Source organism: Plectropomus leopardus, chromosome 16 (assembly GCF_008729295.1).
Source record: "Plectropomus leopardus isolate mb chromosome 16, YSFRI_Pleo_2.0, whole genome shotgun sequence".
In the NCBI taxonomy this organism is placed as follows: domain Eukaryota; kingdom Metazoa; phylum Chordata; class Actinopteri; order Perciformes; family Serranidae; genus Plectropomus; species Plectropomus leopardus.
In genome coordinates, this window is record NC_056478.1 from 23,618,262 (window position 1) to 23,644,303 (window position 26,042).

Consider the following 26,042-nt stretch of genomic DNA (forward strand, 5'->3'; position numbering starts at 1 on the left):
CATGAGAGTTAACTCCAAACAAGACCAGGGGACTCATTTATAAAACAGTGTGTAGGAGCCATACTAAAAGTGTACATGTGCGCAAAAGCCAGAAATGGCATTAAATAAAAGAAACAACAAAAAAAACTCTGTGCATGCAAACCATCAGGCAATGTTCCCTTTAAAATTCACAGTCCAGCTCGAAATGTGTGCAATGAAGATCATGTCCTGCCCTTTACATGCTCACATTCAGCCATTCATGGTCAAAGCACCTTATCAATGTTGATACATAGGATTGAACTCTCTGATCAATGCTGCTGATCATAATGATTTGGACTTATTATGAGGACATGGAGTGTAAAAGTTGAGACTGGCTTTATCTTCAGACCCAATATGCAGGTGCTGACAATGTACCTTTATGAAATCCTACTGGGTGATAAACGCACAGTATCAGAAGATATTATTGGAAACTATTGACGCTGTGTTCCTCAGGACTTTAATGCTACTTGATGTTATCTTGGATTCAATATTCATGCTTAATATCTGGGAAAAGGAAGCCAGACTTTCCTGTATCCTGCCACCTGTTACATCCTGGCGTCATCCAGCATTTCTACAGCTGCGGACAGCGTGCTCCACAACTGAGCACGAGTGTCAGTACAGTCTGGCACTCTCTTTTGTGCTCCAGGGGGGGAACGTGATGAGACAGCGTTGATGAAATATCAAACCCAATGTGTTTTGAGATTTTAGTTGGTTTATATCTTTTACAATTTAAAGGTGCTTATGGAATAGTGAAAGCTGACGAGCACAAGCATAAAAAGTCGTACACATGAGGCAGAGTTTGTGTGCAGATTCTCCTGTCAAGTTTGTTTATATAAATCACAATTTTTGTGTGGAAAGTGATGTACGCCTTTTTCAGGCATTTTATTTGTTCAATGCGATGTAAATGAGGCTACGGAAGATGATTTTTTTTTTTTGTTTGTTTGTTTGTTTTGGACCAAATTAACCTAAGTATATGGGTAAAAACAATTTTGAGCTTTAAAAAAGTGTTCAGCAGTATAAAGTCTATGGGATTTGTAATTAATAAGCTAGAATGTGTATGTTGACCAGCACTTGATTAATGTACAAATCACTATCAAGGCACAGTCTCACATGAGCGACTGTAGGCGAGTAACCATCACCTGCCAAGGTTATAACGTAGGCAATGCAGTATGACACAAACACTAAGCTAATGTTAGCTTACTTACTAATTAAATATGAAGAAAAAATATGTTTTTGGTACATTAACCACTTTCTTGCCTTATTTGCCTGTCTCCCGACTCGCTACAAGCTGGCAGCATGTGTCATGTGGGGCAGTTAGTATTTTTTGTCACCAATATCTCACAATAATTTTCTGAAACATTTTTCTGCCTCTGCTCTCGTTTAATTCTACCTTAATTGTTGTCTGGCCTTTGTTCAACATTATTGTTTGGCTTTTATTGTTATTGTCTCTGGGGTTTCTTGCCTCTGCTTTGCTTTGTTTGTCAAAGCACTTTGTAAATGCTGTTTTTAAAGGTGCCATATAAATAAAGTTCTTATTATTATATTGGCTGGATAAACACAGCAACAATTTATGTCTCCTCCACATGTACTCTATTGCTATTGGTTGAGGTTGTGACTTTATCGATCAAAGTTTACCAAAGTTGAGCTCCATGCAATGCAAAGATGCAAATTAGCTTTTTCTTTTTATTCGCCCCACTGCTCACATTGAATGGAAGGAAGGGAGGGGGGGGGGGTCGGCAGTATGAATTTGAACCAGCTACATATTAGGTTTGAGGACTGATCAAATTATTAATTGGCTAACTGAATGACTCTGCCTTTAAAGCATGAGCAGCTGTGAAAGAGCCCAATAATATTCAGACACTAACATTTAAAGTTACATTTGTGATCCCAATTAAAAACACCAGCAAAATATCGAAATATGGCATTGAAACTAATTGATTTGGTTTAAGGATTGATTGGATTGATTGATGGATTGATTTAAGTTATTTACTTGTTGTACCGTGATAATGTCTTCTGAATTTTTTTTGGTGTATTTATTTAGGTCAAATTTCTATGATCAAGAAATAAAGAATCAGGCCTTTTAAGCACAAACCAACATAAAGCCTCCAGCAGCACTCAGATCAGTAGAGCAAAGCTGCAGAGCGACAAAGTGCAGCATTTAGTCACAAAACAAGGAGAGAACAACTGCGATGAAAAGCTGAAGTCCAACATACATCTTGTTAAATACCAAACAGCAGAAAGTTAAAAACCCTTCTCAATCTTCTTTTTAGTAAAATGACCTCTAAAAGCTCTCCTGATGCTTTTAAAGAGCCCCTCGCCGCAGACAGCTGTACACACACATGCACACACTCTTTCAGCATATCTTTGGTGGATAATCACAGGTTACAATCCAAAGACTCAGACTGTGACATTTATGACTAAATCTCACATTCAGTTGTCATCCAGTCTGATGACTGTTACAAAGAAAATGTCAGTCAACAAAACCTGATACTGGCTGCTTCAAGCCTAGAAACACACTCTCTGCTCTGAGGTGTTTCATTTGCCTTTAACACACAACTATGTGCAGAGTCTCTGATTGATTGATAAATTACAGTGTTAATGTGATTGATCTTTTGGTTGACAGACTGAAATATTGATAGACAAAAGCTGAAAAAATTCATAGATTAACTGACAAAATACTTGTTTTATTGTACAGATAACGCTTCCTTAAGACCCGCAAAGATAGTCTGTGTGCCCTCTGAATAATGAGAGCACACCATTTTATTTTATGTCTCATCTCTTTTAGTTTTTGCTCCCTATTTTTACATGATTTTTTGCATTTTATTTCCATATTAATTTTGTATTTTTGTGACTGTCTAATTTTTTGCTTCATTGTAGTTCTTTGTTTAGAAAATTGCTATATAATAGTCTATTATTAATTGTTGTTATTATTATTGTTATTATTATTATTGTTATTATTATATATTATTATTATTATTATTATTATTATTATAAGGAGATGTGGGGGCGGTACAGTAGGTAGGATGGGCAGAGTTTAGGAGTGAATAGGACAAAACTGCTGTTTCATTGGGGAATCGCTGCTGGGGAAAAAGATCAGTGGTGTATCCCAATGTAGTGGTATGTGTGATCCTCCAAGCATGTGCATCAATTAACAGCACGGTGTGTTGGCATATGGAGAACAATAGTGTGTATTTCTGTTTTTAAAATGAAAATGAGCTGCAAGTAAAAGCTCTGGTCCCCATACAAATAGATCTACCTGCGCAGCCCCTGATTAAATTTGGTTAATCGAATAATCAAATAAAATTCCATTTGCAGGTTCCAGCTTCTTAAATATGTGGATTAGCTGCTTTCCTTTGTTTTGCATCAACTTACATCAAATTACATCTCTTTAGGTTCTGGACTGTTGGTCAGACAAAACAAGCCAAATAAAACACAGTAGTTAATAAAATTGCTGAGATGACATGAAAATATTGTGCACAAACTGACAGATTTTTTTTTTTTTAAAAAAAAAAGATCTCAGATGCAGAGTGGGAGGACTTGTTGGAGGGTTTTGATGAGCGTGGTTACCTGAGTGCTCGACGCTGGAAGCCCGGCGATGACCCGTACACCCTGTATGCCTTCAACCAGAGAGAGAGTGAACGCATCCCCAGCAACCGAGCCCTGAGAGACACACGACACTACAGGTACACACAAACACATACACACTTGTCTTTGTGCTTTTGTTTGAATCAGCATTTAAGATGCCAGATGTGTTTGAAAAAATATGTACACTGTGTGGTGAACTTTATCTCTACAATCTGAGAAACACGGCGCAGTGTATTTAATCCATCCTCTGGAAGAACACGTTTATCACACACTCTCTACAATATGATATATGAAGCAATCGCAGCTCTGCTGCTTAGGAATAAAGCTTATCAGTGCACGTACAAACCTGAACTCCAATAGCACAAACAAACACATCAGTACACACGTCACTATATTACAGGTATGTACACACACTCACACAAACACATGCACAAACACACGCACACACACACAGGGTCAAACAGTAACACAGCAGCCACTCTCTGAGCTCATAATTAATCTCCTATCTGCACTAAAACAAATTTAGATTATGGAACCAAACACATTTTCACATAAAAATCACCAAATTACAATCCAGCTGCTAAGAAATTAAATTAAACACCAAAATAGAAATCCTCTTAGTGGAGCGCCCGTCCTCATCTGTTGGAAAGACGCTCAGCAGGAAGATAAGGAGCTCGTCTGCTTTGACAGCAGCTGCCTTCTTACACATTTCAGCAGATAAAAACTTCCAGGCACTTGTGGAAAGCGTGAAGAGGTCCAGTGCAGCGCACACACACACACACACACACACACACACACACACACACACACACACACACACACACACACACACACACTCACACTCACTCACACACTCTTCCTGAACTACTGTTTCCATGATTCTCTCAGTCAGCAATCACAGCATTTAAGTACTTTGATCTTTCATTATGCTTTTAATAACATGACTTTCATTAATATCATTTTTGACATATGGTTATATGGAAAAAATACTGTGTGACTATCAGCTCTCAGCATGATTAATGATTTAATAGGTTTACAAGGGGATGTTCATTTTGGGTTTCTTTTTTAAATCTCTTAAATCTTAAGAATCTCCCCTTATTTTCTTCAGTTACCATATGTAGTTTAAATCTTCACTGATTGAAATATTAATGCTCCAGGCATTTTGTTTTTTACATCATATGGACATATTCTAGATTAGTGGTGCATGCATTTATATAGATTTCCCATCAAATTTACCCTGACATATTTGAAAACTTTTTTTAAGAGTTTTTAAGTTTTTTTAAAGTTCAGCAAGAGGCAGTGGGCTGAATGCCACTGAAAAAATGGGAAAATCAGCAAGTAATGAGAGACAGACTAACAAACTCCTGGTTATTGTCTATTAATGGGACTTGTTGACAATTACAAAAATACCATCCTTTTCCTAAAAGAAAGTTAATGTATTTTTTAAGGTGCTGGGGTTACTTTTTTCTTTTGTCTGTCCTGAAACAGCCACACTTTAGTTTAGAGGTGCCATTGGCACTGTTTGTTCAGTCTTTAATGACCTGAATGTGTCTGACAGTATTTTTGGACCTGCAAAAAGTACAAAAAAGTTAATGCAAAAGACAAACAAATCCAGCTGGAACATCCGTTCTGCCCGCTGTGACGGCGTGGCTTTCAGCCGATAGTGGTTTTGTGATTAAAGGTTACCAGGCAGCTTGCAGTGACCCAGCTCTCTAAGAGGAAGCTGCATGTGGGCGTTAATTGGGTGGCTGTTTGTTTTGGCACTTACACTGAACATGACTAAGCCCTAGAAGGTTGCTGCTGCTGCGGCTGGCGGTGGTGAGCACAGCGGGGTACGGCTCCACGACTCACGTAGGAAGCTAAAATCTGTTAGCATAACTGGCACGTACATCACTCTGTGTGTGAATGTGTGCGACATTTTCAAGATGTACCCGCAGATGATGGGATGTATGATGGCTGACTCAATCATAGCTCCTGACAGTGTGTGTGTCAAACTGTGTGTGTGTGTGTGTGTGTGTGTGTGTGTGTGTGTGTGTGCGCGTGCACAAGTATGTGTGTGAGTGTTTCCACATGTCCACATGTGTACGCTAATGTGCCTAAATGTGTCGACCGCCTGCATCATCTGCTGTGTTTCCGAGGAGGAGGGAAATTCACTGTTGAGCTGACATAAGGCGGCTGAGAAGTGTGTGTGTGTGTGTTTGACAGAGAAAGTGAGAAGTGTGTGTAGGAGGCGGGAAACCAGGGATACGCTTACACATTAATCTGCTAGCAGGGAGGTAGGGGGCTGATAGTGCTCATTTATCTCGTATAGGACAGCAATGAAGGGTGTGTGTGTGTGTGTGTGTGTGTGTGTGGACGGGTGGGGGTTTGCTGTTATGTGATTATCTGTTAACTCAGTTACCGTGTAGCTGTACATCTCAGGAGTGCTTGGCAGGGGAAATGATAGCACCCTATACTCCTGTTAGGATGGAAAGAAAAAACTGCAGTGAAATCCTCAGATGAAGCCTCTGAGGTTTTGTATTCTTAGAAACACCTTCTCTTCTTCTGCAGACTCACTGAGGCGCTTCCTACATTTTGGCTGCGTTCCCAAAGGCGAGCTTTTGGTGAGAATTCAAGGTGGTGTGAAATTTGTAGAAAGGGCACAAAAAAGTGAGGGAAAGGACTGGTTGGAGGAGCTTTGGAAATGGAGCAGTTTAAATTTATGGTGTTGTTGATGAGGATTTATTTTACTTCTGGTGATGGCAGTTAAATTCTATTGCCAACAAGTTTAAACTTACTTTCCATTTTTGGTGCGACTCACCAGAGGCCCCACAATGCAATATTTTTGCAATTAGTAGAAGTAACGGGGTATGGCCATAACATATAGGACTGTCACAGTGAAGGAATTTTCCTTGTGGTGATTAAGGGTTGCTCACCAGTGCGATATGCAGTTTTATCGCCATTTTTTGTTGTTTTTGCAAATGACTTAATTTTTCCTGAATTTAGTGTATTTTACATAAGCTGACAACAATGACACTGTTTTAAAACAAATTAAATACTTGTTCTTGAATATAATGGTGCAATGAGGAAGAATAAGGTGCGTAGTGTTTTTTTAATTTTTTTTTTTTTTTACCTCAGATGCTTTAGTTGCGTGTGTTTGCTATGATACAGAATATCTGTGGAAGTGAAAATACTTGCACAAGGTCAAATACTTGCTCTGGATGAAATTAGTCTGTATGAGTTCAGTATTCTTTCTTCTCCATTGCTGTTGTCATTCAGCGATGTGATGGTCGGTCTTTGTAATAGAGTTTTTATCCTGCCCCTTCTCCACTGTGATTGGACCACGGGGTTAAAAGTGATGTCAAGCGGCTGCAGTATTTTACCCATGGCTGATTTTTTTTTACTTTCGGTAACCAATAATAAAAAAAAAAATAAAGCCCAGTGTGCAGCACGGTGCAGAATACATGCTCAACACCTTATCACGCTGCTGGCATTTACATGGTGCTCCCATGAAAAAACAAACAAACAAACAAACAAACAAGCAAACAAAAGTAATCATAGCAGCAGTTTCTTGCCATCCATGTGTGTCTCATCATTATTGCAATATTGCGACAGCCTTAATAACATATATCGCAATTTATTACCTTTGTTCAAATGCAAATTATGTCTCCAAAGATACATTTTGTTAACATCTGTTTTACTTAATGAAATCATTTTAGTCATTTTTTTATTGCAGCAAAATAACAAAGCAGCATCCAGAGTTAGTTATTAATAACTTACAGAAACATGTCTGTGCAGTACACCTTCTCCTTGCCTCTCTCTGTCACTCTCTCTGAAAACACACATTCTCGCACACACATATGCCACGGCACTCAGTCCCTGTTCTCTGTCCTTGTCTCAGCAAACATTTGACTGCCAAATATGAGCAGCATTTTTCAAAGTCAGACTGTTTGTGTTCTTCACTCCAAAATGAAGTCCATCTTTTCGAGGAAGCTGCATTTAGGTTAAAACGTGAAGTGAATTTGGAGCTGGAGTTGTTTTTCAGTCTCTTTGGTCGAATGACAGTAAGGATGTTTCCTCATACCCATTCTGTGTGACAGCTCAGACACACTGATCTCAAAACACAGTTGTTTTAGACCCTCTCCTGTCACTCCCTATTCCCCCATGCAGTCATATTGCTAATACTGGCATAAGTGCTGATTTAAATTATTCAACTGAAGATAAAATGAAATATATATATCATAGTGCTAAGACATTACCTAATGTTTTTTTTATCTTAGTAATAGCAGGATAATAACAGAGTTTCAAATAACCATTACTGTCCTATTAGGAAAAATAAAGTTATGTTACCAAATCATTCACAGTGTTACATCTATGACCCCTGTAATGCCACTGAAGAATCTGTGTTGGTGGCAGACTAAGGTACTAAGGGAATGCAGTGTATCTAAGATCAAAGATTTGGTCTTAAAATTAACATTAGCACTGTAAAATACACAAATATCTCCTTTTTCTTAATGCATTACAAACCATTTTGTTTGCATTAGCAGCAATAGACAGCAGAAACTCAAACCACGCCGCTGGAAAATTCAAGGAAAGACGCTGTTTGATTGTCAGGTGATTTCTGGGTAATATAGTTGCAGACACGCTTCAGCAACGAGCCTTAAAAACTGAATATAAAGACACAAAAACAAGAGAACCTGGTAGATTACTACTCTAAAGCACAACTCATGTAGAGAAAGCACAGCAGGTTTGAGGAGGAGGCTCCACATCTGTTATTTTCCCAGCGGGGCAATGATAACCTAAAGATTAGAGAAACAAGCTTTTGACCTGAAGATGCGCGGCTGGTCTAAGCAGAGCCTGCAGCCTGCAAGAAATCTGGAATAATAGTGACTATGGGTGCACTCACCAGTTTCCATTGGGATTAGTGTAATGCAGGTGTGATTTCTTTGTAACTGTGGACACAATTTGCATCTTCATTATCTTGAGAGGTGGGAGAAGGAATATCCAGGAGCGTTCTATACAACATTTATAACTTTTACGTGTAGTTAAAAGGTCTACTAAACTTAAACTTCAACGACATAACAACAACATGTTTTCCTTTCCTTTTAAATGCCTGTTTGTCCCTTTGTGTCATTCTGTGTCCCCTTTATTAATTTTGAGGTGTTGTGGGTCTGTGAATGCAGCACAGTTGGATCTCTCTGAGTTCTTTTCTTCCTCTGCAGCAATTTGTATCTTGCGGGGTGGATAATTGATCTGTAAACCCATTCAGAGCTGATCAGGTCAGATCACTGGATGAGAGGACCAGCTGTTTGTGAGGGAATGCAAACTTCTAGAATGAACAGTTAAGTTTCACTTTCAATGTGCCTGACATTCTACTGCTCCATCTGTGCCCAGAGTACACTCTGTGCTCAGAGAGTGTGGTGCAATCAATAACCGAAAGGTTTATATAATGCAAGAGTGCTCCTAATGAACAATCCAGTTCCAAAAAATAGAAAATCTATGTGTGGTGCTAGCTGTTTTGTCAGTGGCAGCCCACTACAAATAAATGAATGTGTGAGAACATTTTAAGGAACCGAGGAACTCTGCCTGCAGTTTGACCACAGGAAGTTAGTACTACAATATTGAAGTAAATGGAGAGACCCAAACTTCTCTATCATAATGCAAACTCATGATGTTTATTTGTCAAATAGAAATTAGGATTTGCTCCAGTAACCTACAAAGTCAAAAGAAAGTGAACAAAGTTACAAACTGTTCTGTCAGAAACCTTTTTGTGCAGTCTTAAATTTTTGCTCTCTGAGTTTGACAGTTATCCTCAAAGTGTCTGTTCACTCACGCATCGCTTGTGTTGCTGGTATGTGTGTTAAGCAGTGAAAAGAAAAACAAGCAAAAAAACAGTGGTGTTATTGGTGGGAAACGGGAAACTTTTTTCCTTTTTTGGGGGGAAGGGGAGGCTGATTGTTTGGGTCGTTATTGTGTATTGGAGGAGTGCTCTGTCACTATCTCAAGTTCAGGGTAGGGAGAGCAGAGAGGAGATGTGAGGAGAGCAATAGACGGCTTAGGAAAAGATGGGGAGATAGGGATGAGAAGGTAGTTGCAGGAGGGAAGAGGAGGAGGAGGAGGAGGAAGAAGAAGAAAAGTCAAGTAGAGATTAGGAAGAGGAGAGAAGGAGAGGTGGAGGAGAAGAGGAGGAGATGGGGGAGATGCCACAAGCTGCTGAGAAGAGAGATAATTGCCACATGCAGAGCTTGAGAGGCTGTGTGTGTGTATAAACCACTCCAGTGCTCTGCTATTATCTTGGTGAACAGGGGAACCTCCCTCCGTCTGCTCTGCAACAGACAGGCAGTCTATAAGCCCAACAGCCGCTCCACCGCAGGGATTAGATCCAAGCGTGAAGACAATGGGCTGATACAGTACAGAGAGGAAACGTGTCCTACAGTACTACACGATGGGTTGATATGGCAACAAGAACTGCGTAAGAAAACTGTTCCAATGTAAGACAAAGGCAAATCGAGAGGAAAAGTGTGTACAATAAGGTAAATGGTAACAAAACTGTTATATAGAATACAGAGTAAGATAACTGTGAAGTTTTCATGATAGGAAAAAACATATTTTGTCCCTGAGCTTATTGTTTTACTATCGTTATATTCAAAATAGATGTCAAGAATTTATCTCCGATGAAAACCTGTGTGGCTGTCAAATATCAGTCTGTAGGTTTAAAGTTTTCCCATTATAACGTGAATATACGTCATCTCACTTATATTTTTGAAAGAATATAATTAACATCTTTTAGTTGGTTTCAGTAAGTTAGCAGTTTGTTGGCTGTTAAACTTTTTCACCTTTGACCAACTTTAGTTGTAGTTTTGCAGCGGTATATTAATTTCAAGATACATGAAATTAATGGATATCATTTGTTTATTAATGTTATTTTAAACAAAAAGTGAACTCTTCCTGTTATTTATTTATTTTCAAAAGGGAGACTTTTCACACATACTTCCATTCAAGAAAATTTATTCAGTTTTTAATTATAGTAATACAACCTTAGTTTAACCAAACAAAAAAAATGTTTTTGTAACTAATAATAATAAAATAATAATAATAGTAGTAGTAAAGTTCAGGGTGCAGTGTTGTGAGAAAGTAGTATGTTGTGAATGTGTGCATGCAGTATGCAACAGTACATACTTTGTGAAGGCATCGGTAGTACCTACTAAAAGTAAAAAGAAAACGCACCCTAGAAATTCCTCAGTATTTTAGGGGATACCTGGCATTTCCTGAGGTGTCGCAGATAAAACAGTCGAAACCACCACATTTGGAGATACTTGACTTTCAGACAGAAACATTTTAATCTGAGAAGTAACTAAAGCTGTCATATAAATATATGGAGTAAAAGGTACAATATTTGTCTCAGAGGGATAGTTGAGTAAAAGCTGAAAGTTGCACAAAATTGAAATACTCAAGTAAAGTGCAAGTATCTTCAATTTCTATGTACGTTGTTACATTCCACTCAATCAAATTTAGAAAAAAAGGTTTCAAAGATAAAGATGTCAATCAAATGAAGGGATGTCTGACTAAAAGACAATAGCAAAACAAACCAAACCATCATAGAAATTCTTGGATAGCACAAAAAAGCACCTTTTTACTAAAACAACAGAGGCGTTCACTGGTCACGAGAGAAATGTCACCATGTTTGAAGCAGTGACATTAAAAGGGTGTAAAATTATCACCTCTCTCTCCTCTGAGGCACAACTGAACAAAACACCACCCTGCACACATTTGTCATCTTCTTTGTTTTTGCCAGGGCGGGAGATGTGATAACGCTCCAGTGCTTTGTTGTCACTGCTCCAAAATGGAGGCATCCTCCTCGTAACCATCAGCAACCAGACAGGCCTGCGCTGTAGGGGAAAAACATCGACGGTCCACCGAGTTGGTTACTAATTATTTCGTTGCATTGTGACCCAGTGATCCTTGAACACTTATCAGCAACCAGATCCTGCAGTCATTCAGTAACCCCATCCATGTGTGTGTTTGTGTCTGCAGTGTGTGCCTGCGTGTGCCTGTGTGTGCCTGTGTGTGCGTGTGTGTGCGTGTGTGTGCGTGTGTGTGTGTGTGTGTGTGGAGTAGCATCAGCGTCTTTCACACTCAGTCAACCACTTAGTCATGTTACCATGAATCACAACATGCAGCTAAACATTAATCACTGTATTAGCTTTGGTGCCTCCCACGCTGAGACGCTCCTCAGCCTCCTCAGATCACGAGTCCCGAAAAAAACACAAGGAAAAAAAAACAAACCTCTGAACTCTGACACTGGATGAGTTTTATTTTCCCTCGTCATGCTCATTTATTCGATTACCTGCTCCGGTGATGGATGATCAAAGAGTCTGGTATCAAAAGCAGATGGAGGAAACATAAAACACCCTCGAGGCTCTGATTTGCTGTGAACTGATGTTCTCCAAAAAGGATCTGAAAACAGATTTGACCTCTAAAAACTTGAAACATCATTCACTGCAATTCTTTATCCACTTTCTTCCGGTAAACACTGATGTGGTGATTTGCAAGCGAATATACATCTTGCTGTTTGGATTAGATTAGAGGCTAAGCATGGTTAAAAAAAGTGAAAGTTTTTAGATGTCTAGATTACATTAAATTGTTGCCTCAACCAATTAAAGTTAAAAGTTAAAAACCGCCCACATCATCTCTGACTTTCGTACTGATTTAAACAGGTCTCATTGTCGGCTGTTTTCTCGTTTGGAAAAACAAACTCCCAAACACAAAAACAGTGCAAAGATGAACATGGTGTCAGACGAAATAATGAAGTGGAAACAAGACAGAAGTTCAGTCTGATTATCACGATTTGTTGATAATGATCACATTTTTTAGTGTTTGGCAGATTCTAACTACATGCTGAAATGTAATAATTGAGGTGCTGTTGAAACAATACTGAAATGCAGTGGTGGAATGTACCATAGCGCATTGACTCAAAGACTGCACTCAAGTATAGTTTTAAGGTACTTATACTTTACTTAAGTATTTCCATTTTATGCCTCTTTATACTTCTACCCCACTACAATTCAGATGTTGTACTTTTCACTCCACTACAGGACCCTTACAGCTGCTAGTTACACATACATACAGCACTAGGGCTGCCATGATTAGTCCATTAGTTAGTTCTCAACTATTAAATTATTCTCCAACTAATTTCATTGTTTTAAATGTTCTTTTTTTAAGAACAAAAGGTCAAAATTCTCAGATTCTAGCTTCTTAAATATGAATGTTTTCCGGTTTTCTGGTTCGTTTACTCCTCTGTGACAGTAAACTGAATATCTTCAGGTTTTGGACAAAGCAACACATTTAAAAACATCAAATCTTTGGTAACACTGATCGACTTTTGTCACGTTTTTCTGACATTTTACATCAAAAGTTATTGATTTATCAAGTAAATAAACAGAACAATCGACAATAGAAATAATGAAAGGTGCAAACCTGCACAATTTGTGCTCAGTTTATAAAATATGCATTATAGATTCATTATAGATTAACTGCGACAGACTACTCAACTGTATAAAAATTAGTTAAATTAACGTGCATATTACGTAGTAATTATACAAAAATATGACATTCTGCCACATTATGAGTACTTTCACTTTGATACTTTAAGTACATTTTGCTACTTGTACTTTGAATTGAATAGGATTTTGAATCAAAAGCTAAAATTTGGCAGATTTTTGCTCATGGTTCGGGCAGAGGGCGTTGAGAGCTGGTGGCCCGAGGGGCACCTTAATACCGTTCATCTGCACACACTTGTGCTTGTTCCATAAATGGTTACATACAATCTACAAGTTTAACAAGCATCCATCTAAACCAGAAGAGATCTGGGTTTAGCTTAGAAATATTGAGATCTCTCTTAAACTCCCATCACTCAAATTATGTTTTTAGCATAAAACTAGCTTTGTAATCAGACTGAACTGCCAATTTATTTTCACTGAATAATTCAGTCTGACTTCTTGTTCATTTGATCTGTTCTCTTCATTGGAAAGGTTGTTATTTTTCCCTGACACTAGCAACTGAGTGATGTATCCAACAAATTAGCTTAATTTTAAGTTAACACGGAGGCTGCAGTAGCAGGAAATGCAGATTCAAGCATTGTTATTGCTTTAAGTCGACCGACAGCGACCAGTCCAGCTTAGTCAAACTCTTCAGCCCATTTTTATTGCAGTTTTTGTGTCACTATTTATGTGAAACTGGAATAGGATGATAATGTCTGTATTTTTAATCCTACCCACCAAGCTATGATTGTCCCTTTTTATTCTACAGCTGTGGAAACGGCTGTCAATTAGCACCAGGCCATATGAAGTGCTGAAAATTTTAGGACTGTTGAAAAAGAGGCAGAGTAAAACAAGCAACCTCGGAACTGTTTACTTAAATAATTTTTAGAAACCTTTCAGCACATTTTACTTGGTGAAGTTTAAATGACAATGCTGCAAGATTAATGTATACCTTCAGAGCAATCTATCTGTGGCATGAATTAATGATGTGAAAATAAATCTGTGACTAGAAGGTTCAAGGTTGAAATCCCTACACAGACATTTTATAGATCGGGTTAAAAGTGTCAAAATGGAATCTGCACACCTGAAAAAGTGTAAAAATGGTGTGAAAGAAATGAAAATGGATTGATTGATTAAATCCAGCTGTGATGCTTTGTCTTAAACAGACATATGCATACTTCAATACTCAGAAACTTGAGACTTGAGAAAGTTGAGTCAAGCAGATTCAGTCAGATTTTACCATTGTATGGATCATAATGGACTCCTTTAAGACACAATATACAGTCTACTGTCTGAGTCTGAACTCTGGTTCACCTGTCCAAGAAGTTTTTCTATCAGAAAAAAACAACAACATGATGACTCCTGTTATGTTTAACGGCTGTTTACACTGAATTTAACAAACAGCACAAACCATGGCAGAAAGCTCTCTGTGAGGCGAGGAAATCCCCTTGGTGTATTGTGGGTAATCTGCTGATGTGGAACCTGAGCTCTGAAGCACCCCGGTGCTCTACAACAGCACAGAGTGACAGTGACGCTAAGCAGCTTTACCGTAGCTAGTGCCTCAGCTAACCGTCCTGCTCTGCCTCTGAGACGACTGCATGTCGAAACAATCACCGAGCAGACGGCGTTACAACTGTATCTGCTCTGATACCTGATTAGATTTGTTTGGCTCTTATTTCGCCTCAGTGCTTTTGGATTCTGTCCTTTTTTGCAGCTTTTCTGCAGTGCTTTTCTCCAAATTCCTACTTTTCTTTTGTACAATGTGCTTTGTTGATGAGTGCAGAGAATTACAGAAAATGACAATGTGAGAAAACACACAGTGTGTTTGAAAAATGAGGCAGAGCCGGTCCTGGAAATAGACTGAGACGGTGGATCTGTGTGAAGCTCTGATGTCTCATTGATTTCACCTCTTAAATCCACTTCAGTTGTGGAGGCGAGATGGAGAAGAAGGGGAGGAGGCAGATTAAAGACTGAATTTTTAAGCCCTCATATATATTCAGTCATGGATAGTGAAATTTAAAGAAACAGTCCAGCCTGAAACACTAACACAGCTATCGGTGTTGTGTTTTGCACCGCTGGGCGTTTGGCATTTTATTTCTCCCAATAGAAGTTGCTAAAGCAGCTTAGATAAAAAAGGTTTCACCACAAAAGTAAAGTACAAACTTCATCAAAAAATAACAAAAAAAGATAGACACTGATGATAGTGTTGATTATTTCTAGCATTTAGATCGATATAGCCTGGGGGTCCAGCCCTACAGGAACTTCAAAATCAATTTTAGGGGCTCATGAGTTATTAACATAAAGTATAAATAACAGGGTTTTATTACTCACAACTATTTTAAATTTTGGCGTGGCTGTGGCTCAGAGGTGAGTGGGTTGTCTTCTAATCGGAAGGTCAGCGGTTCGATCCCCAGCTCCTCCAGGCAACAGAAGTGTCTTTGGGCAAGATACTGAACCCCAAATTGCTCCTGATGCCACATCATCAGCATGTGCATGCGTCTGAATGGTTACCACCTAGTAGGTAGTATGGTAGCCTCTGCCACCACTGTGTGATGTGTGAATGGGTGAATGTGACATTTCCTGTGAAAGCGCTTTGAGTGGTCGAAAAAGCGCTATACAAGTACAGTCCATTTATTATTTACATTTTTCATACTTTGCTTTTTTCTTTCTTCAAATATTTCTCAAATCAAGCAATATGGAAAGGAGGAGTTGCTTTTTTTTGTTTTGGGTGAGGACAAACCAAAATAGTTGGAAACTACTAACCCAGAATATACTGAGTATGTCATAAAACCTATCAAAGTGCCAACTATTGCACCAAAGTGACAGTTTCAAAGTACAGATTTCTGATTATTGAAAAGAAATGCAAACATAAAGTGTCACAATACACAGACAAGTGGAGAATTTAGGTGCGTCACTGCTCTTGCCTGATATCATACAGAATTGTCAACTTTGTTAAACAGCATTTCCATCTTCAGTCTGACATTGCCTCCACTCCATCTGATTTTTATGGGGGAGGGAGATACAACTTTGCCTAACCAGTCACTAGAGTCCAACGTATCCGCCTGAATCTAAGGTAATTTTTAGTCCACTTTGAGTTATCAGAGCCGATGGATACGTCACACCCACCGCTAAATTTCAGCTGCATGGGCAGTGTTTACGTCAATACATGGTGCTGATTTGTTAGTCCCCATGTGGTGCTCATTGGTTGTTTTTATTTTAACTGAGAAACTACTGTTTCATGTCAAGATGCCAGACCAGAATCAGTCAACTCGAACTCAGTGACGTGGGCAGATTCAAAGGTCTGGACCCAGGCAAAGGAGTCTCTGGAATGGTGAATGAACACTGTACCTCTCACATATTTCCTCATTTGGTGTTTAGATATTAATTGTTGTGGAAAGTACTGTCTTCCTCGTTGGTCCCCCTCAGACTTCAGATTTGAACTCTGACAGATTTCCACCCGAAAAGGCTTATGTTGGGCCAATCACAGCTGTTTATATAATAAGTTTTGGGTTTGATCCGATGACTAACAACTGGTCGAGCCTTTGTGCTTTACACAAAATGCATGGTGATGTCATTTTTTGCTTGCGCACCCTCACATCAAGGACATGAAGTTGAGCATAAATCTTATAAAGAGGCCTGCCATCGAGGCATATTTGGAAACAATCAAGATGGCTGCAGCTGACATTAAACTTGAGGTTCCAGACTAATTTTTGTTTGGGGATTTCAAGTTAAAAACTCATCCATTGCTGTTAAATTAGGTGACTGTGAGGGTCATGGCATACAATTACTTATACTGTAAGTATTTCGACACATATTGGAATTGAGAAAAAAAATTAAATTTGTTTGTAAAACATTTAAAAAAGATTCTGCAGTCGTGATGAAGGTATGCAATGAAAAATATATCCTTATGAGGACTGAGGCCTTTGTCAGTGTGCAGGATCTGTGCATGTCACAGTCAATAAATGTGTATAATGTTTCCCAACATGGCTTCCTGTTCGCCCACATAGTAAACGGTGTAACACATCAGTATTAAAAATAAATGAATTCAATTACATGCTGTGAAATATGATAATTATTATCACACTGCACTTATTTCACACTTTAATGAGAAATTTATGTACCGTTTACCGTGACATGGCTTCAAATGGGGCTGTGTAATGGCAGTATATATGGATGTGTGTGTGTATGGGTGTGTGTGTGTGTGTGTGTGTGTGTGTCTTACAGAGGCTGTGGCAGCCTTCAGTTGGCCCAGTCACATATTGATCCGTCTTCATTGATTGGCTGGTGTAAGTGCCTGTCAACCACCCTGTCACCGCCACTCCTCACAAGAACGATTGCTGTTACTTCCACATCTGCTCTGTGTGTGTGTGTGTGTGTGTATGTGTGTGTGTGTGTGTGTTAGTCTTGTATTGAGCAGCGCTGATCCCCTTCATGCCCAGACAGTTACAGTCACCCTTCCCCTCCTCCGTCCTCCATTCTCGCTCTTTACTTTCCTGGTGTGTTCTTTCTCTCTTGCTCTTCTACTTCCTCCTCATTTCCTTCTGTTTCTCTTCATCCTCCATCTTCAATCCTTTAGGCCATATTTAAATTGAGCTGGAGCCAGGGAACAGTCAATACTGCCTGATCCCTGCAGGTGTGTGTGTGTGTGTGTGTGTGTGTGTGTGTGTGTGTGTGTGCGCGCGCGCGCGCACTAGCATTTTTAAAAATGTGAAAGTAAGACGGTTAGAAAAAAGAGAGTGAGAGAGAGAGAGACAGACAGTCAGAGCAACACTGATCCAAATGAGTCAATATTGCAAATCCAGTTTTTATTATGTTAATGTGTTACAGCATTTTTAGTTGTATTTAATTTATGAGTCAAGGAATTTTCTTTTATAGAATTTATTACATTACATTAATTTTTAGGGATACACAGATTCAACTTTATTTGCGATTCTGCTACCTAAACTCAGGTTATGTGCTCGTACTGATTCCCAGTCCAGTGGTATTAAATAATAAATCTACCACACTGCATGGAGATCATTTTCATCATGACTGAATGAATTTAACTGATAGCAGAAATACTGAGTTTTATAACGACACTACGTAGATTATCTGACATACACCTACCTGATCATTTTAATAATGTCTTGATGCAGTTCAGATTGGTGCATCCCTAATTCAATAAACAAAAGCTTTTTGTCCAAAGCTGCAGTTAAGTGCTTCAACTTTACGTGCATCCCTTCGGAACAAACAGCTAAGAGCTTGTTCAGTGCGTCAGTTCAAGCACAAGACGAGGTTATAAAGTGCTATCATGGGGTATGTCCACGTTGCCTTATTCAAACAGCAAAACAACACAAGTCATTCTGCAAAAGCAGCTCATGTTAATTTCTTGAATACAATTTTCTCAAGTACAAAAGATGCATTTTGTATATTACAAGCTTTTAATAATACATCAGCTTCAAATTCTAACATTTGATATTGTGCCCCCAAATTTGATGTTCGTTATAAATACCATACATATAAATAAACTCAAAGTTATATAATGTTGGATATATTAAGAGAAAAACTTCTATATCACTATGAAGAGCAAGTGAACAGGTTGTTCTTTCTTTTTTGTCATGTCACTGTTTGACATTTTTGTTATTGTTATTATTATTATTATTATTTGTATTATTGTTATAATGATAGTTACTGCATGTATTATCTCACTTTGTCCATAAAGTGTCTTTAGTTGAAAGAGAGACATGTTGTGCTTGTCTGAACATGTGCAGGGCAGGGTTACTGTTGATGATCCTGCAAACAGCTGGATGTTACTTCATGCTGAAGCCCTCCAACATCCTGTTCATGCACACATACAGACACACACAGACACACACACACACACACACACACACACACACACACACACACACACACACACACACACACACACACACACACACACAATCCAAAACCTGTGCACAATTGCAAACAAAAGCACACCAGACTCCCCTGCTGAGTTGTTGATAATTACAAGTAAAACACTGCAGTAAACACCCACCTACTCTCTGTCTCTCTTCTCTCTCTCTCTCTCTCTCTTTCTCTCTCTCTCTCTCTCTCTCTCTCTCTCTCTCGTTTTTCTCACACACACACATAAGTTGAGTTGAGTGTGGAGTTTACTGCAGTTTGGACCTGCTGGGCTTCTGTTCTCTATGCAGCATGCAGAGTTCGCTAATAACTTTCAGCTGATAAAGCTCAGAAAAAAATGCAAACATTGATCGACAGATTAAACAGATGCATGAGAACCTAAAACAGACGTATAAACTAATTAATGTGTTAGTAAACAGTTAATGAACTGATTAACCAGATCAGATGGATAATTAACAAATGAACACGCGAGCGAGGAAGTAGGAGGAACAAAGGAGGCAATGAACGCAGGTGACAGAGCGGATGCCCAGGTGCACGTAACGACAAACTAATCAGATCCTCACAGAGATGAAGTCAACAACCAAGACAACATCACAGACTGCTGAAGCCTTTCATCTCAAAGGAAATGAAAATGCTTATCGTGATTTTATCTCCGTTATTATCGGATGACCTACAGAGCTGTGGAACAAAGGCAAACAGCTGTCAATGAGCACAAACCTGTTTAGTGATATGGGCAGAGATGGCCTAGCTTCTGCCCCGCACATCTGTGCATGAATAGATTCAATAAATAATTGGAGTGTTGTCCATAAAGATGTTCAGGCAGTTGCGAAATGGAAGGGATACTGTAGCCAGAGGTGTTTTTTTTCCTGACTTGTACTCTTGATTTTGTCAAAGATATTTTCTAATTTAGGAGTTAATCTTCTGGAATCATGATACAACCAAGAGAGTTTTGTGGCGATCCAAGTTGTAGAAATGCTCTAAATGAGTCACATATCATCGTCTGTCAGAAAAAAAGAAAATGAACCACGGGTTCCCCGATAAAGCTTCTCTCACATTGTAACTGTATTGGAGCTGAGTTGATTCATGGCCATGACAGAACAATCTAGATGTTCAGCTAGTTCTTCTTGGTTTATTTGTCTTCTTTTGTTTTTAGGCATACTTTCACCATGTGGTTTTATTTAATGCCGCTTTTGCATAGTCAATGAGAAAGGGGATCATTGTTTGTATTGTTTTGTCAGGTTACTAGTCTCAGTGTGCAAACCAGCAATCTTTGGATCCAAACTTTGACTCTAAACGTAGACACATGATAGGATTTTCATGCCTGTAGTCTTTACCTGCAGATTGTCAAGGTCAGCTTAGCCATCGCCATGTAGCAATAAATAAAGCAGCCGATTGAAACCAGGGTTGCTGAAACCAGCAAGTCCTTTCATAAAGCCATTCTCCTCCTATTACTGTGTAAGACACATACACACACACTTTACTGACAGACAGACAACCATGCAGACACATACCCACAGTGTACACATATAAGCCTATTCATGGGACTTCAGGATTCAGTGTGGACAGAGAGAGACGCTTGCATGCTGTTACGACAGTGTTAGGGCTGCTTATTCTCAGAGGGAAATATTTTACTGGACATTATGACTGGAGAGATTTAAATGTCAGACTTCAAAAGATTATCTTGTTCAAAAACTGGATAACAGAAACCCTGAGCGCAGCAACGCTGATGATAAAGCTGCTTGCTTGTGTTTGAGAGAGAGGCAGACAGAGAGAATGAGAGAGGGGAAGAGAACGTGGAGGGTGGACTATTGCACAATGTATCTGTCAATTATTAACAGCTTATTCAGAATGCTGCTTTATCACTCAATGATCAGGCCCCCAAAACCTGTGGCCTTACCCTTAGGTCAGGGTTGACTTGTGCATCATTCATACCCATGTTTGGTTTAGCAGTCTCAAAATGTGTTATTTATTCTTTAAGATCTTTTCAAAATGCATTTGTTACAACTGTATCTTTGTTATGTTCCTAAAATGTAGCATTTCTACAAATGTGTTATACAGTATGTCACTCTCTTAAACTTAGTTTTATCACTTTCCAATCCACAACGTTGATGTAGTGCCCCTTAAATATATGTTTTATAATCTCAGGATATTATGTGAGACAGGTGTGAGTCTGGGTTTGAATGATAAACCTGTGTTGACAGTTCCCAACTTTTTAGGGATTTAAAAGCAGTTTTTGCCTCCCAACAGCCAGGTGTCAGCTCAATTATGACAAACATATGGAAAGAGGAACACAAACAAAAATCACATTTTTAAATCATATGCGGGTCCCTTTTGGTTCAGGGCCCAAAGCCGCCACTACAGGCTGGCTCTTCACACAGGCACACAAACACACAGACACACACACACACACACACACACACACACACACACACACACGCATTCATGCTATTGCACACACATCCACACATATAGACATACACAAACCTATATTTCATGGACATTTGCACCACATATATAAAGTATGTAAGGCACAAACAAATACGTGCATACATTATTGTGCTCGAATACCTCCCTTACACACACACATGCAGTCTTACACACACACACAGAGGGAGAAAGTTCAGAAAGTGTTTTCCTTGTTTGAAGTGATCTATAATGACAGCTGAGAAATACGCAGAATGCAGATGGATCATAGTGGCGACTAACGTCGGATGTCGACCGTTCATCAGCTCAAATCGAGCGTGGTGAAATATATAGATGTTCTAGCCGAGTGAAACATCGCCTCGCATTACATTACATTTAGCTGACTGGCTTTTAAGTGGCACGCTCGGGTGTGAAGACTTTGTCAAGCACAAGTTAACACCCACACAAGGATGTCGAAACAAACTCACCCAGGCTCCCAGTGGTTTTGTTACTTTTTTTAAGTGAAGGTGTTTAGCCAGTGCAGTTTTTCAAATCAACAAAGTGTAACAGCAGAGAAAGCTTCATCCCAGATCTGCATCATATTAAGACACTAAAAGAGAGTAGTTCAGGGGTCAGAGGTCACAGAAACAAGAGGACAGATACACACATACAGTTGAAGCCATATATCAAAGTGCTCCTGTTTCGACAATAGGATATCTACTTTATTTCCATAAGAGGTTATTTTAAATAATAGCCAAGAAATATATATGCATTTCAGCTTGTATTTACCAAAACAGATTACAAGTTAGACCACACTGAGAGGTGACAATAGGGGCACAGAGATTTCCTATCAGTTCTAGAGGCCATAAGGTGTTATTTTTCAAAGCCACATACCAGTGGTGATCACTTTGCGTCACTGGATTTGTATTTGGTTTAGGTTGCGATAAAATGTTTTGTATTGGGCTTGGTCTGGAATGAATCGAGCCACTTGGAGCACAGGCTGAAATTTGAGGCCCGAGCAGTTTTACTCTAATCAGCTCTGAGGGGCTTTCAGATGACGACTGGCACCCACTCAGACGCTGTTCAGTTTCAGTCACACGCACGCAGGTCAGGGCTTTTTGGCAGGCGGAGAGGAGATCTGGCTCAAACTGTCCTTGGCACATGCCCGTCTGTCTGTCTGTCTGTCAGCCTGTCTCGTGTTTGATCTATTCAGAACCTCTGAGATCATGATGCAGGGTTTAACCACAGCAACGTCCAACCAGTATACACTACTTTGATGATGGGACACTTGTTGCTTAAAGAGAAGCTTCACACAGGTGCATCAGCCTCAGCAAAGCAAAATACAGGGGTTACAGGTACATTACAGAGAAGCTACTTTCCTCAGTTTTTACCTCAGGACCAACGAAAATTATGTCCCATGCACCAATTACACTGAATAAATTAAAAAAATTAAATTTAGCATCAAGAAAATTATTTTTGATAATTGTAGTTCTCATGTTCCTGCAATTAATGCCATAGCCATTTTTATTTATTTATTTATTTATTTTAAATCTGATTAAAGTAATCTAAAATATTAGTACACTAAATTACTAATTTGGAGATCATGACCCTCTCACCCTAACCCTTGAGCTCAGGCATATATAGTTGAGTTTAAGTAACTCATAAATGACATTTATATTTCTAGTTTAAAAGACTGATGTGCTAAGTGCACAGTTTGGAAATGTCTTTATGTAACACTAATCCCATCCACACAGAACTGCAGCATCATTTAATCCCATTTGGTTCGACATGGTGATTAACACAATTAGTGAAGTCCGTCTGGATTACAAGACCCAGAGAAATTCAGTGTTGGTATAGAACTGCAACCTTATTTAGATTACATTTAATTAGATCAGATTAATGTTGATTTGATTCAACCTCAGCGCTCTCTGTGGGAAAATTAGGTTGCAGCTGCAAAAATGATATTGTGCAACAGTGCACACACTCAATTAAGTATAAATGGTAAAAGAATTATACTATTTGTGTCTAAATCTTTGTTTTTTATGTTTAATTTTTATTTTTAACATTTTTTTAAATACAAATTATTGATGTGCTTAAGTAACACCCAAAATACTGAATAACATTGAAGTCCGGAGAGTGGTTTAAAATATAGATTTTTTTCTAAATACGTTTGATGCAGTAAGATTATAGATCACTGTGACCTCTGATGGTGACCTGACCTTTGACCCCAGACTAATGAAAAGATTAGGCTTGATTATTGCTTATCAGCATGCAGTCTGGACACATCTTCAAATAATACCCATTAGTTTCTGGAGATGGTGGATGGATGTTCATAATTCAGGGGGGGATTAAACGAAAAAAGAAATAAAAGCTATTCAGCCGGGATCACTGACCGGAGGTGATAATACCATTCCCTCCACATTACATTCTTCTATAAATTCATGGATTGTAATTTTCTGAATTAGACTGAAAGGGAACTGAGTGCCTGGGAGAGATGCGAAAAGAGAGAGAGGGACTAATAAAAGTTTAATGGAGGGAGGAGAGACAGAGAGAAAGACAGACAGAAAGAAAAAGAAAGATAGAGGAGGAGAGATGGATCAGCCGATCTCCCAACATGACAGCCTCATCAGACAACGGTGTGTGTGTGTGTGTGTGTGTGTGCGGGGAGAGAGAGAGATAAAAAAGAGACAAAGAGAGAGAGGAAATTGTTCTGTCAGGATCCCTGGGTGTTGTATCATTATCCTGCAATGCTCTCTGCTGCTGTCTGTCCTCTTCTTCTCTCTCTCTCTCCCTCTCTCTCTGGTCTCATCTGCTCTGCTGTCCAGCCGTCTAATGGAACAGTCCATGCAAATAGCTCGGGTTAATAGAGCGAGGGACAGGAGAGAGGGGAGGAGGAGGAGGAGGAGGAGGAGGAGAGAGAACACCAGCATCCAGCATCTCTCCTCAGCTCCTCCCATCACCAGGATGTTACACTGCTGCTGCTGTTGTAATGCCAAGTTGGCTTTATTCTAAATATAAGCAGGAGCCTACAAAAAAAAAATCAGTAAGGGGTTATTAAAAGCATATGTATCATTGGGAGTCCCAGATTTCTGAGTCATCAAACTTTTAAGGGAATAAATGCAGACGTATCCCTTATAAGCACATGAATTCAGCTAGACATAATCTTAAATGAACATCTGCACAACAAAATAATCCTGCTTGTTTTATGGTTGGGTGTATTCACATGAAATTTTGTACAGACATTCATGTTCCTCAGAGGATTTATGCCAAAGACTTTGGTGGTCCCCTGACTTTTTCTCATGAACCAATATCAGTTTGGCATTTTTATATTTTCTTGAAATACTTCAACACCTATTGGATGGATTGCAAATTAAATGCTGTACCCACGTTCAAGGTCCCCAGAGAATGCACTGGAAATACTTTCCTTAAACTTTTTAAACTAATGATATTTCCATTAGCCTCACCTGTACTATTATGTAAAGGACGAGCAACAAGTTGCAATTTTGTTCAGATAATGTAGCTAATATAAATATTTTTTTTCTTTCTTTTTTCAAGGGACAGTCCATCCCCAAAACAAAAATACTTTTTTTTTCTCTTTACTCTCATTTTTTTCTCTTAACCTTGCTTACAGTTTGGCTCTTCTAGACCTTTAGAAAAGGAAATGAATCCTTTCAACTATTGGAGCTAAGGTTGCTAATTGTTTGTGTAAATTTACTATTAATAATTGTACAAACTGTTTCAAAATCAACCTCTATTGATTCCTAAATTACTCACATAAAATAACTTACACCATATATTGACATCAAGTAAAGTCAGTTGTTGTTTTGAGGTGAATAACATTAACTCCAGATAGCAGATTAACCAAATTAAATCACACTGGGACAGACTTATTAGCTGTGTCTAGCTACAAATTACCTCATGCCAGCCAAAGTATATTAAAATTGAATAGGGTGAGAGAGACAGAGAGGACACGTTGTTAAATGAAGAGACCGACTGGGTCACGTTCTGCTGGCAGAGAAAACAGCTTCTCGTCTTACCACAAGACATACTGTCACTCCCCCCAATATAGAACCAACACACAACAGAAAGCGTGATGCATCTTAAAATAGCCGTCAGCCTGGTGGGTCTAGACAGCCAGTAGACGACTGTAGCTCCGTGCAGGACACAGACAGACTGACTGGCAGCTGCACTCAGGATTCAGCAGGTGCTCTGTGTTTTAAACATTAATTTCTCGGCCAAATTATTCATAACTCTTTGGAGTAATTGTAATTGTAAATCAGACCATTGTAAAGCTTTCTCAGACAGTACTGGTGTGGTGAGTGTTTTTTTTCCAGATGCATTTGCCATTAACACTTGGTGCTACATTACAGTAAAAAAACAAGACATTAATTATGAACTGAGTCTGATTAAAAGTAAAGTCCTTTGAGCATCATTTGCGGTCATATGAAATAACGTCAATACAATAAATACTCCTCATGACCTTTCACTGCGCTAGAGGATCCAATGATTAACATTTCATTTCCTTCCTCGACAAAAGACCTCAGCAGCTCGTAATTCATCATTAGTAATGAATATATTATATTTAATATGACAGTTAATCCCTGATCATGGCCTTTGACCTTTAAACTACAC

At 38.9% G+C, this 26,042-nt stretch overlaps 1 protein-coding gene across 1 annotated transcript in view; it reads left to right on the forward strand.

Moving 5' to 3' along the window:
• galnt14 (UDP-N-acetyl-alpha-D-galactosamine:polypeptide N-acetylgalactosaminyltransferase 14 (GalNAc-T14)) overlaps window positions 1-26,042 on the forward strand; it is a 196,223-nt gene that overhangs the window by 34,966 nt on the left and 135,215 nt on the right. The window contains exon 2 of the mRNA XM_042503819.1: window positions 3,532-3,701. Coding sequence (XP_042359753.1) covers window positions 3,532-3,701 — 170 coding nt within the window. The remainder of the gene's footprint in view (window positions 1-3,531; window positions 3,702-26,042) is intronic.